Genomic DNA, 13,727 nt, shown 5'->3' with positions numbered 1-13,727 from the left:
TCTTAATTTGCCCACAGGGATTAAGAAAAGGCACATGATTTCTTAAGTTTTATCATAATGGTTACGTTGTAATGAATCTTATTGAATAAAACTTTAGCCCATAGGCAAGTTTTATGTCACTTGATTCTTCAACTCATTTGATCATTGTTTCTGTAATTTTGCAATTCCTCATTTTAAGTAAACTCAGTGGACATACACTTCAGCTAGTATTTGAGATCCATACACTTCAGCCAGTATTTTATCATCTTCACTGGAGGATTCGGAAGGATGAATCACTCGATATGGTTGAGAGATGGTATCAGATGGTAGCCCAGCAAAGTGTCGCACATGTTCCAGACTCTCTCCTAAAGATGTTGCAGTGTAAACAGGAATTCCACCTGTTTTCTCAGACTTGTGGGGGCTTGATAAATCAACAGTTTCAACAGTAGCAGGTAAAACAGGAGTATCAACAGCAGAGCAAGTTTCTTTAGAGACATCAACATTCTCAGCAGGAGGCAGAGCAATATGATCAGAAGAATAAACGACTAAACTCAGTGGATTTAGCTCATCAGAGGACTTTGCTTTCTCATCAGGCACATGCAAGACATCAGTTTTCATACCAACAGATTCACTCAAAGGCAGAGATAAAGATTCAACATTCACAAGAGGCTTTTCGGAATCCAAAGCAGTTAAATTTCCAGAACTAACAGGCACACAAGAAGGGGTAGCAGGAACATCAGGTTTATCTGGTGAAATTTCAATAGGAGTTTCAGAAAAGTTTGACCTGTTTCGGAGGATCTCCTGTCTGTGTGTTGCCTCTTTTTGAGCAGCTGCGAGATACAGAGGTTGCACCTCCGCTTGCCTTCGAGAGGCCTCAACCAATTCTAGGGCTCGATGTGCAAAGTATTGAAGGAATGCCCCGGCCCGATTTCCATCCAAGGGTTCTGGAATATATACTAGAGAAACTTCATCACTGGCTTCAGAAACCATCATAAGCAGTTCAGTCGCATCATCTTCAGACCATTCTGCATAAAATTCTGGGTAATAGGTCATCACAGTTACTAAAATCTCGTCACGAAGTAGAGGATCAAGTTTGAGCTTCTTCTTCATCGCAAACTGCAGCAGCGTCTGAAAGTGTTTAAGAGCCACCTCTGGAGAATGTGTCTTGCTTCCAAGCTTGATAATGATGTTTCTTACAGGGTCTGCCATTGAAGGTTATGTGCGAGGAGAAGAGCAGATCACTGAAGGCAGATTTGCAAGAGAGATAGAAGGTTGAGAGCTGAGGTGTTCAAGGATGAGATGTTCTTCTTGACCCGGTATCATATAGGCTCAAAGGTGATGAACCCTAATTAATGCGGCTTGTCAAATATCATGCAGACGCGATTGATTGACACAACGGTACAGCTCCTTTTTAGGAAGGAAACGGAACCCAAGGAAAATTTGAAATTCGAAAAAGAATTAATATCTTTTAAGATATCTCTGAGAAGTATATGGTTAAATAATCTTCTTAACATAAATAGAGAGGAGTCTTTTAGGAAAAGTCAAATCATAACACTGACCCGTATATACCAACTCCTCTCTGACAGACCGACTTGCTTTAATCAGTCAATTCTGCAAAATCCCAGAGCAGACCTGAGAATTTCAAAACGATTAGCATCCAATGGCTTGGCCAGAATGTCCGCCAGTTGTTTGTCTGTCTGAATATATTCTAATTCAATTTCCGTGGCTTCAACCAGGTCTCTGATGTAGTGATGTCTGATGTCAATATGCTTCGTTCTGGAATGTTGAACCGGATTCTTGGAGATGTTAATAGCACTGACATTGTCACAGAATAGTGTCATTGTTCCTTGAGTCAGACCATAATCCAGAAGCATCTGTTTCATCCAAACCAACTGAGTACAGCAACCACCTGCAGCTATGTATTCTGCCTCTGCAGTGCTTAGTGAGATTGAGTTCTGTTTCTTACTTAACCATGATACTAAGTTCTTACCAACGAAGAAACATCCTCCAGAAGTACTTTTCCGATCATCAATATTCCCTGCCCAATCAGCATCACAGTATGCAACCAGATTCAGTTCATTGTCCTTGGAATACCAGAGTCCATACTGTATTGTTCCTTTAACGTATTTTAGAATGCGTTTTGCAGCTATCAGATGTGATTCCTTTGGGTCAGATTGATACCTTGCACAGATTCCAACACTGAACATTATGTCTGGTCGACTGGCTGTTAGATACAGCAGACTGCCTATCAAGCTACGATAGACTGTGTTATCCACTGATAGACCAGTTTCATCTTTCGATACTTTTGTAGAGGTGGAGATAGGTGTTCTGGATGATTTGCATGATTCCAGATCAAACTTTCTGACAAGATTCTTAGCATACTTCTCTTGCGAAATAAAATATCCTTCAGAACTTTGCTTGACCTGTAGACCTAGGAAGTATGTCAGTTGACCAACCATGGACATTTCAAACTCTTCCTCCATCACTTTTACCAACTCATCAGTGTATTTCTGCAGGGTTGATCCAAACACAATGTCATCAACATAGGTTTGGGCTATGGTTACATGACTTCCAGTAGTTTTTACAAACAGAGTTTTGTCAACACTTCCGCGTTTATACCCATGCTGGAGCAAATACTGTGTCAGTCATTCATACCAGGCCCGTGGAGCTTGTTTAAGGCCATAGAGAGCTTTTCGAAGCTTATAGACATAAGAAGGGTGTTCTGGATCTTCAAAACCTTTAGGTTGAGCCACATAGATATCTTCATGGAGATACCCATTCAGAAATGCTGTCTTGACATCCATCTGATATAATGTAAATCCCAAAATGCATGAGACAGCCAACAAGATTCTGATTGACTCGAGTCTAGCTACAGGAGCAAAAGTCTCGTCATAGTCAATCCCTTCAATCTGTGTATAACCTTGAGCCACCAACCGAGCTTTGTTTCTGGCTATATTCCCTGCTTCATCAGTTTTATTTTTAAAGATCCACTTCGTTCCAATTACGTTGACACCATCAAGTCTTGGTACAAGATTCCAAACATGATTCCGCTCAAACTGATGTAGCTCCTCCTGCATTGCCTTGATCCACAGATCATCCTGTAAAGCTTCTTTGACATTTTTGGGTTCTATCTTTGAGGTATAGCAAGCAGATCCAGATATTTCTGTCAGATTATTTCTTATTCTGCTCCTAGTCTTCATCCCATCTGATGGATCTCCTATAATGTTATCTGATGGATGGTTTTTCTGAGTTCTGGTGGGTTTGTCTTTACCAACATCATTTATGAGATCTATCTCATGTTCCGAACTTTCTTGATCTTCGTCTGACGATTCTTGTGGTTTGAGCTGACTGTTGTTGTTACTTGCATCTGACTCGCTCAGAGAAGACTCTATCACTGTTGAGTCTACTGATTCTTCCGGATTGTCATCGATAACCACGTTTACTGACTCCATCACAGACTGAGTCCTCTTGTTGTAGACTCTGTAGGCACGACTGTTCGGAGAGTACCCAAGAAAGATGCTCTCATCACTTTTGGGTTCGAACTTCCCTCTTTGTTCTCTATCAGCCAGCACATAACACTTAGTCCCAAACACATGAAAATATTTCAAATTTGGCTTCTTTCCCTTCCAGATCTCATATGGAGTTTTCGTTGTTCCTGGTCAATGCAAATACTATTATTGTTGTTACTTTGAGAAAAAATGTTCAATCGTTATTGGTGGGAGGCGGTGGTAATGGGAGTCGGGGGATTCATTGGTTGTCCTGGGACAGATTGTGTAAACCGAAGGCGATGGGAGGGTTAGGTTTCAAGAAGCTGCATGACTTTAACATTGCATTATTGGCCAAGCAAGGGTGGCGATTGCTAACTCAGCCTGACTCGTTGGTAAGTCGCTTTTTGAGGCAAAGTATTTCTTTACCGTGGATTTCATGGAGGCTCAGATAGGAGGGAACCCCAGCTTTATATGGCGGAGCATAATGGCCGGGAGGGCTGTTTTAGGACAAGGCATTGCAAGACGAATTGGCGATTGGGCGGATACCAAGATCTGGGGGTGGAACTGGCTAGCGGATGCTTCAAGCAAACCTTTAATCACACCGTGTGTGTAGGAACTGCGGCATGCAACTGTTAATGGCCTACTAAATGAGCAAGGTCGTTGGGATGGCGATATTTTACGTGATATCTTCCATACTGGCGACATTCCCAGGATCCTAGCCACTCCAGTGAACGCTCATCTTAAAGATTGCTGGAGATGGCCCGGAGATTTGCGGGGTAGGTACACTGTGCAGAATGGCTACCGCTTACTCTCTTGCGAGAGATTGCAGCCGGCAGTAGACACTGAATTCCACGCATGGAAGGCATTATGGGCATTACCAACTCCACCCAAAGTGAAAAATTTCCTATGGAGATGTGCTTGTTGAGTGCTACCGGTACGGGATAATTTGCGCTCGAAAAGGGTGTGGATTGGAGGGGGCTGCCCCATCTGTGGATATGTTACGGAATCAATGGAGCATCTCTTCTGTGAGTGTGATTTCACGAAGTAGCTGCGGGAGAACGAAGATGTACTGCAAGGTAGGGGGTTTCTCGCTTTCATGGATCATATTCTGGGCAGTCAATTGGCTGATGATGCGGTGAAACTGGCCTCAATTTTCTGGACAATCTGGTAGGCACGTAACGACGCAGTATGACATAGTATGACTCCATCAGTAACAACGTCGCAGCACCTGATGAGCCTGCTACGATGTGCATGGAGAGCGGCATACAGTCAGTCGAGGAGCACGTTGGATAAGCCCAGGATCCGAGAGCAGTGGACACCACCGCCAACAGGTTCTTTGAAGTGTAACGTAGACGCAGCCATGTTCGAGGATGGAGCTGGCTTCGGTGTGGTTGTACGCGACCACGTTGGTTGTTTCATTGCGGCAAAGAAGGGGCATCTAGACGGAGAGCGTGATCCGTTCGTGGCCGAAGCTCTTGCGGCTAAAGAGGCACTAACTTGGTTGAAGGAACAAAGTCTGAATAACATCATCCTAGAATCTGATTGTTTAAATTTCTGTAACGCTTTTAATTCTCAGTCTATTGATTTTTCTTATGTTGGTCTTATTGTGAAGCAATGTCGGGTGATTGCTAGTGACATAGGGAATGTGTGTGTATCCTATGTCAGGAGATCAGCGAATCGTGTAGCTCACGAATTAGCTCGGGCGACCGGTTCCTTAGCTGGCTTGGAGGTGTGGCTCCAAATCCTACCTAGTTGTATTTCCGAATTATTACGCGCTTTTAATGAAGGTTTTCTGGTTTACTTTCAAAATAATAATAATAATAATAATATCTCACAGTAACAAAATTAGATTTTAATTTATAAAAATGCTTAAATTTTTCACTTGTCACTCATCAATATTGTTTCTGGCTCCACTACTAACCAAATGTCCCATGAACCATAATCGGATCTACAATGGGAACAATGGGGACAGTTGACCACCCTCACCCTCACCCCTCTCCACCTCCTTTTATATATGTATATGTATATACATACACATATAGCAGTAAAATATGTATAAAATCAATATTTATGTATAAATTAATTGCTAAGGACTTAGAGTAACTTGGTTTCAACCTTGGTCATGACATGAAATGTCATGTGATTGAATACCACTAGCAGCACTTTTGTATATTTTAGCTATAAATTAAATGTTTTTTAAAGTCTACTTCTTTTGTGAATAATTTAGTTAATATAGTTCACAAGTTTATATTATATTTCATAGTATTCTAATTAATTTAGAAAAATTTAAAGTTGATCTAATTAAAAGAAAATTGAAATTAAAATATTTATATTATGAATATAATGTCTTTTTTTAGTCAAACTATTTTATTTAATTGATTATGTTTTATATTTTGTCATAAATATTTTAATAACATTTCAAAGTGTTTTAAAATTTCATCTAATTGGTTACTCAAGAGGTCGGAGGCTTACACATATATTCTTTCTATGCTTGTCTTGAGCACCTAGTTCTAAGATGTTGTCATTATATTATTTGGAAGAGATTCAATTCCAAGCAATTTTGGAGAAATTTTGTGGTTGAAGTGAATTGAGTTGGATAGGTGCAGCCGCCCTTCCATTGTCACTTCTGCCAAGGTCCAAGGATATTCAAGAGAAGCTAAATAAAAATTTTGGAAAAGCAAAATTTGAGGTTAGAAGCTCCATCTGGCTTCATCATTCTTTGTTATTAGATGTTGAACATTGCAAATCTGTTACTGCTTAATTTTTATTTTTTTTTTCTGTATTTTGCATCATTTTTTCATAGATCAAAATTGATGAATGAGGGTATATAGTAGAGTGTGTAGAAGATGTTGGGGTTGGCAAATTTGAAAAGGCAAATTCTGAGGTTAGAATTCATTCATATTATTTTTTTTTAATTAAAATTTTTCCTAATCTCATTTGGTTTCTGTATTTTGCTTACTTTTTAATGCTTGGAAATGAAGGAGGCTGAATATGATGAATCAGGCAGGGCACATAGTAGTCCGAAAAAGATGTTGGGAATATATTGATTTTCAAGGCAAAGTATATTTCTGAAAACTGCTCTAATTCTCCATTTTTGGCCTCATATATATCCTGCAATGCCTCAAAACATGTATTAGCTAGGTTTGACATTTGCAAGATCATTTGATTGGAAGAAGTTATTAAATGCATTTGTAAATTTGTGTCGTTAGTTTAGTGTATGCAAACATAGTTTTGACTATTATATGTTGTTTAGTTCAAGCAATATTTGCTCCATTTCCTTCTTTCAAGAAAATCTTAAAAATTTTGTACTCTTCAAGCTGTTAAGAGTGGCATTACATTGGTTCCATCTTCATTCTTCCAAATAGTGCAGCCGATGCATTTAGATTTTAGAGGCCGTTTGCACTTTCCCATCATCAATTAAACTCTCGAAAAAATATTCTTAATAAATATGTTTGATGGGAATAACTTTACAGAAAATTTAATTTTTTTCTGAGATATTCATATGTAACACAATGATTTGTGGGTTTCAATAATATCGTGTCAACTAATTTGAATTTGCAAACACTTGTTGTTTTTATTAATGATCGCTAGTGAATTATTTATTAGAGCTCTACTACATAGACTCTCAAAATTCTACTCTCTCATTTATACTCCGTGAGGTGGCAAAATGCTTACATCAAGAACATGTGAGAGGGAATACAAGTTAGGAGTTTAAAATGGGAGTACAACAAGTATTTTCCTATTTATTACTTCGTATTAAACTTGAATTGTGTTATATATCATAGTTGACTTATTAAATAATGAGCACGCTGTTTGGCAATTATTAAAAATTAATGATTTAATAATAATAATTGTGAGATTTCAACTCGTATTAGCTAAGCTAACACGGCAGGCAGCTGAATCTTCGCCATGAATAATGTGGTATGTCGATTTATTTATTTCAGCCGGTTTTGTTTAAATTTCACTTACTTTTTACAAACAGAAGTACTATTACTTTTTTTTTTTTTTTTTTTTTTTTTGCAGTGACGTAGGAAACTCGCAATCAGTACCTGATAGTGTGTACAGAGTAAATCTTGTCACCTTGTGTCCTTGTGACCTAGCCGACAAATGATTACAATGAAGTAAACCAGTCTAAATTATCTATAGTTGGCTGATTTAAATTAAAAAAATTAATAGGCCGTCGCTTCTATTAAAAGTCAAACTTGGAACATTGTTGTTATCAAACTAACAGTCCCACCAATTTAGCTGGAGTTGTCCTCAGATAATGTGGTCGGTGGATTGCTTTGTTTAAAGTCCACTAATATTATTATATCACAACCCTCTGATCTTAGCTTCCACTTGAAAACCATTTGCATTTGCATTCTTTTATACAAATTAACAAACACACAACACAGATGGCTTGTGTTGCTCTAACTTCTGTCATCTCCACAATTGAGCTTGAATTTCTGCAACACACCCCAAGGGTGTCTCTTCGTGATCAAGCACCAATCAAATCTTTCTTTACCCACCTTTCTTCTTTGCAAGCCTTTCTACAGGAATCCAGTGATGGGGGTAGTAGTGTTGCTGCAATCAATGATTTGGAATTCAAAATCAGAGACTTTGTGCTCAAAGCTGAAGACGACATCGAAATACAACTAAGCAACTTTCTTCTGGCCAAAGACAGAGAGTATCAGGAAAAAGCTCTCCAAGAACTCCATCAAACCTTGCAAGAAGCAGCAGGAAAAGCAGCAGTGTTGTTGAATACTATCAACAGCATTAGCAGTGAAGATGATGAAACTCAACCACCGATTCATTGGCTAAAACATGCATTATCCCAGTCTGAGAATGGATCCTCACGCCGCTCTTTGGAGCTTGTGGGTCGTCATGGTGATCGTACAAGGATAATCAACCAGCTCATGTGGGGCTCCAATCTAAAAATAATCTCAATTTTTGGGATGGTGGGCATAGGAAAGACAACTTTAGCTAAAAGTATCTTTAATGATCCAAAAGTTGAAAATCATTTCAACGTGCGTAGTTGGATTACTATGTCTCAACAATACAACAAGACCCATATACTAAATCTCCTCCTGCGATCAATTTCACCTGCAGAAGAGGAAAGTGCTCCTGATGAAGAACTGGAAGAGCGGGTAAGGGGACATTTGCTTTATAGAAAGTGTCTAATTGTATTGGATAACATTCAGGATAATCGACTTTGGAACGATATTCGAAGATGCTTTCCATACAGTACTTCTGGAAGTCGCATATTGCTTACTACTAGGCACTTCAATCTGAATTTCAATGATAGCTTCTTCTATAGGTATAACTATATCCATAAAATGATTTTGCTAGATCCAAATGAAAGTTGGGATTTATTTTGCAATATCCTTTCACCTAAAGAGCGTATGTCACAATTTGAAAACATAAGGAGGGATATTGTAGAGATATGTGATGGACTACCATTGTCAATTGTTACCGTTGCTGAGCGCTTATCTAAATGCAACAACATATTAAGGGAGTGGGAGAAGACTAATTAAAAAAGAAATAGAGTCATTGGGGATTTTGGATCGTAGTGCTCTCATGTTTGATTACAATCAGTTGTCGCAAGGTTTAAAAGTGTGCTTTCTATATCTTGGAATCTTTCCAAAACGAACAAAAATCCTAGTTAAAAAGCTTATTGGGCTTTGGATTGCTGAGGGATATTTGAAGCCATTGGAGCTTAAAAAGTTAGAAAATCAATGTTATGCATATTTACAAGAACTTATTGATAGAAGTCTTGTTCTAGTATGCAACCGGGGTTCTAACGGCAAAATTAGGAGTTGTAGAATGCATAGTGCCTTGCATTGTTTTTGTGTTGGAGAAGCTCAAAGAGAGGGTATTTTCTGTGCAGTAAATACTCTACAACATTCAGAATTGCCATTAAGTGAGTTTGCAAAATCGAGTCGTTGGTTAAGTTTATGCAAACATAGTTTTGACTATTATGTGTTGTTTAGTACTAACAACCCCCGCTCGATTTTCTTCTTTAGTGATGATCCTAAAACTTTTGTTCCTTTCAAGCTCCTAAGAGTTTTGGCCTTTGTTCCGCCTCCATTCCTCCAAAGAGTGTCAATGCATTTAGGTGATTTAGTGTTTTTGAGATACCTATCTATAACTCAAAGGTTTGAGGGGTTGGGCAATATAGTGTCAATCATCCCAAATTTGCATACACTTATTGTTTATAGTGATGGACCACAAATTGGAGCTCCTACTATCCATTTGCCATCCAAAATTTGGGAGTTACCACTGTTGAGACACCTTGAACTTGGAGATATGTATACGGTACGGTAGATCCTCCATGCAATATTAAAGTGAAATTGCAAACACTATCTTGGGTGAGTCCAACTCATTGTGGGATGGAAGTGTATCAAAGTTTTCCAGACTTGATAAAATTGAAAATTTTCTATAAAGATGATATACAGCCAAGCCACACTCATGGATCTTCCAAAAATTCCATCATTTTGGATAACATATACTAGTACTATTTAGAACAGCTCGAAAGGCTAACAGTTTCAGTTTTGGCAGGTTGGACTGTGACCCTTACTGAATGGTTTATGTTTCCTTCACAATTGAAGAAGTTTAGCTTGAGAGGAACTGATCTTTCTAAGACAGATTTGATGGAAATTAGCAAGTTGCCAGGGCTTATTAGTGTGGTCCTTAGAGATAAAAGTGTTAAGATTGAGCAGGACTAATCTTTCTAAGATTCTTTCTTGTTGAAGCTGTAAATAAAAAAATCAGTTTGATAAATACTCTTTCGTGAATGGGGGTATATTGTAGAGTGTGAAGAAGATGTTGGGGTTGGCAAATTTGAAAAGGCAAACTCAGCTCTGAGGTTAGAATTCATTCTTAATCTTTCTTCTTTTTTTTTTTTGTTTTTTGTTTTCTCTTTCTTTATTTATTAAAAGGGAAAATTGTAAAAAAATTATCCTCTTTTTTTTTTTTTTTTTGTTTTCTCTTTCTTTATTTATTAAAAGGGAAAATTGTAAAAAAATTATCCATCTATAATATGTCAATTATCAATGTCACCTCTGAATTATGAGTGGTGTAAATGTTGCTCCTCAATTATCAAATGGGACACATATAGCCCCTCTGTAACGGACATGTGGTTCCCCGTTAGTGTACGACACCGTTAAGTCTGAATAAATATGTAATTTATTTGTTTTTTCCCTCCCTCGGTTCAAAGTAAATATATGTGCACTATTTTGATAATTGAGGGGCAACATTTACACCACTCATAATTCAGAGGTGACATTGATAATTGACATATTATAGAGGGACTTTTTTACAATTTTCCCTTATTAAAATGTTTCCTAATCTCATTTGGTTTCTCTATTTTGCACTACTTTTTAATGCTTGGAAATGAAGGAGGCTGAATACGATGAATCAGGCAGGGCATGCACATAGTAGTCTGAAAAAGATGTTGGGGTTGTCAACCAATGCCACTGCGGCACTGCTTGATTGATATTGATTTACACGTCACATGGCGATTGGTTTTCTTTTCAAGATCAAGACCTAGCTAGCTGCTGTAAAATCTGGAAACCAAATGAACACAGTAGATTGTTTTAGCTGAGATTTCCATGTAAAAAGGGATGAAAGAAATCAAGATGAGAACTAATGGATGTTTTGTTTTTTGGGTGATGAGAGAAACTCGTGAACTTATAATCACTATCTGAGAGTAAGTACTAGGTAAATCATGCTCTCGTGTAATAACTTCAAAACTACGCAAGAGAGGTGTGCGGTAAACCACACTAGAAATACCTTTTTGTAACAGGTTTAACAGAGAGAATATTACAAAAATCAAACTTATGACCAATTCTTTCATGGCCTCATGTTGCTCTTCTCAAATCTGCTTGGAAGAGCCACTTTTGGACTTGCGCCTCTTTAACAAATTTCTGAATCTCGTTTTCTTTAATTTGTGGATGTAAGACTTCAATTTCCCAACTCCAATTTCTTTCTCTACCATCTGCCCCCTGTCCCTGCTGATGATTCACCCTCCTCCATTTTTATCTATCAAAACAAATGAGGTTAAGGAAAACAAATAATAACAGATTTTGCACACAAGGTCAATGCATCTAAGAAACAAGAAAAAAATAAAATTAAGAATGAGACATAACTTCTAACCTCAGAATTTTCCTTTTCAACATCTTCTATATATTCAGGCCCCTGCCCTTGGATTTTAATCTATGAATCATCAAGTAATGCAAAATACAAAAAACAAATAATTTATTAAATAGTATGTAACACATTTTGCAAACAACTTCCTTCAGAATCTAATAAAAAGAATGAGTAAGGCAGAGCTTCTTTCTAACCTCAAAACTGCTAGGGATCTCTTGAATAATCCTTAGCTTCTCTTGAATAATCCTAGCAGAAGCAACAATGGAAGGCCGGTGGCTAAACCTATCCATTTCAATTGACTTCAAGCAGAAAATTTCGCCAAAACTGCTAGGGATCTCTTCCAAACACTCACAACATCTTAGGACTAGATGCTCAAGACATGGAAAAGAATCTGTGTAAGCCTCCAACCTTTTGAGCTTTTTATCTTTGAGAACCAGCAATCTTAATCTATAGAATCCTCCTTCAGCTACTTCCCATACTTCTTCATCAAAAGCATTTTCAAGCTTTAGTACCTCAAGCCATTCCAACCTCCCAATTACTGTTAAATCCCACCAAGAAAGACTAGTACCACTCAACTTCAACTTCTTCAGTTGTGAAGGAAAAATACACCTTTCAGGAAAGGTTACAATGCACCCAACCGAAACTGAAACTGTTAGACTCTTAAGCCGTTTTAAATATTCCAACTCATCCAAAATGAAGCAATTGCTGGAAGATCCACTAATCTGGCTGGCCTCTAAGTCTACTTTATAAAAAACTTTCAGTATTTTTATATTTGGAAAATTGGAATACAATCTGTTTTTGCAATGAGTTGGACCCACCCAAGATAATGTTTGCAAATTCTCTTTTACCATGCTTGGAGGATTGACAGCATAGCAAGTGCCAAGTTCAAGATGCCTTAACTGTGGTGACTCCCAAGTTGTTGATGGCAAATGGAAAATAGGTGCTCCAACTTGTGATTCACTCTCACTACAGGAAACAATAAGTGTCTGCAAATTCATATTACTTGACACAACATCACTCAGACCCTCAAACCATTGTGTTACCGATAAATATCTTAAAAATATCAAATCTCCTAATTGCTGCATTGGCAGTCTTTGGAGGAACGAAGATTGAACAAATGCCAAAACTCTTAACAGCTTCAAGGATACAAACATTTCAGTGTTTTCTTGAAAGAAGAAAATGGAGCGAGGGTTGTTTGAACTAAACAACACATAATAGTCAAACCTATGATTGCATAAACTTAACCAACGGCACGAATTTGCAAATGCATTTAATGACCACCTTGGGAGTTGCCGAGTATTTACTGCACATAAAATTCCCTCTTTTTGAGCCTCTCTGAAACAGATGTTATGCATGACACCGTGCACCCTACAAGTCTTAATTTTGCCATCAAAAGTCTGTTTGCTTATTAACACAAGACTTCTATCAATGAGGTCCTTTAAGTAACAATAAGCAATCCTTTCTAACTCCTTATTCCTCGATGGCTTCACAAATCCTTCAGCAATCCATAACCTAAGAAGTATTTTAACTTGGATCTCACTGCGCTTTGGAAAGACTCCTAGATATAGAAAACAACCTTTCAAATATTCTGGCAACTGATTATACATGAGAACAAGTGCACTATAATCTAGAATTCCCAACAATTCTATTTCCTTTTTGTTGAAAGGTAAACTAAAAGGAACCTGAACTATCTTCTTGTTATTCCATCTTCGAAAGAACAACACATTACAAGACATTATATAGGAAGATAACAAGTATTGGGAAGGGACATAAAAGGTCTGAAACTATTCCACTCCCCAAAGACTTAAAAGCATAATAAAAGCATAATAATAAGTGTAGGCTGCTCATATTCTAACACTGCTCATATTCCAACACTCCCCCTCAAGCTGGAGCGTATAAATCAAAAGCTCCCAGCTTGCCACAAATATATTCAATTCTAGGTCCACGAAGAGATTTGGTGAGAACATCAGCGAGTTGATCGTTTGACCCAACAAATGTGGTAACAATGACTCCGGATGCAACCTTCTCGCGTATAAAGTGGCAGTCAACCTCGATATGTTTGGTCCTTTCATGGTAGACAGGATTGGAGGCAATATGTAGAGCTGCCTGATTGTCACAAACTAGTTTCATAGG

At 38.0% G+C, this 13,727-nt stretch overlaps 2 protein-coding genes across 2 annotated transcripts in view; one reads left to right on the top strand and one right to left on the bottom strand.

The window, feature by feature from the left end:
- The first annotated feature begins 7,861 nt into the window (after positions 1-7,861).
- On the top strand, positions 7,862-8,967 carry LOC109183962 (disease resistance RPP13-like protein 4). The gene is made up of 2 exons (XM_019333990.1): positions 7,862-8,593; positions 8,692-8,967. The coding sequence occupies exons 1-2, from the start codon at positions 7,862-7,864 to the stop codon at positions 8,722-8,724; spliced, it is 765 nt and encodes a 254-aa protein (XP_019189535.1). The 3' UTR covers positions 8,725-8,967.
- A 2,321-nt stretch (positions 8,968-11,288) lies between these two features.
- LOC109183996 (putative late blight resistance protein homolog R1B-17) overlaps positions 11,289-13,727 on the bottom strand; it is a 42,747-nt gene continuing 40,308 nt past the window's right edge. The window contains exons 3-4 of the mRNA XM_019334027.1: positions 11,601-11,660; positions 11,289-11,486 (exon numbers count right to left, since the gene is read on the bottom strand). Coding sequence (XP_019189572.1) covers positions 11,436-11,486; positions 11,601-11,660 — 111 coding nt within the window. The 3' untranslated portion in view covers positions 11,289-11,435. The remainder of the gene's footprint in view (positions 11,487-11,600; positions 11,661-13,727) is intronic.

Source organism: Ipomoea nil, unplaced genomic scaffold, assembly GCF_001879475.1.
Source record: "Ipomoea nil cultivar Tokyo-kokei standard unplaced genomic scaffold, Asagao_1.1 scaffold1237, whole genome shotgun sequence".
NCBI lineage: Eukaryota > Viridiplantae > Streptophyta > Magnoliopsida > Solanales > Convolvulaceae > Ipomoea > Ipomoea nil.
The sequence above is the reverse complement of the archived record's forward strand: the minus strand, read 5'-3'. Positions and strand labels throughout refer to the sequence as shown.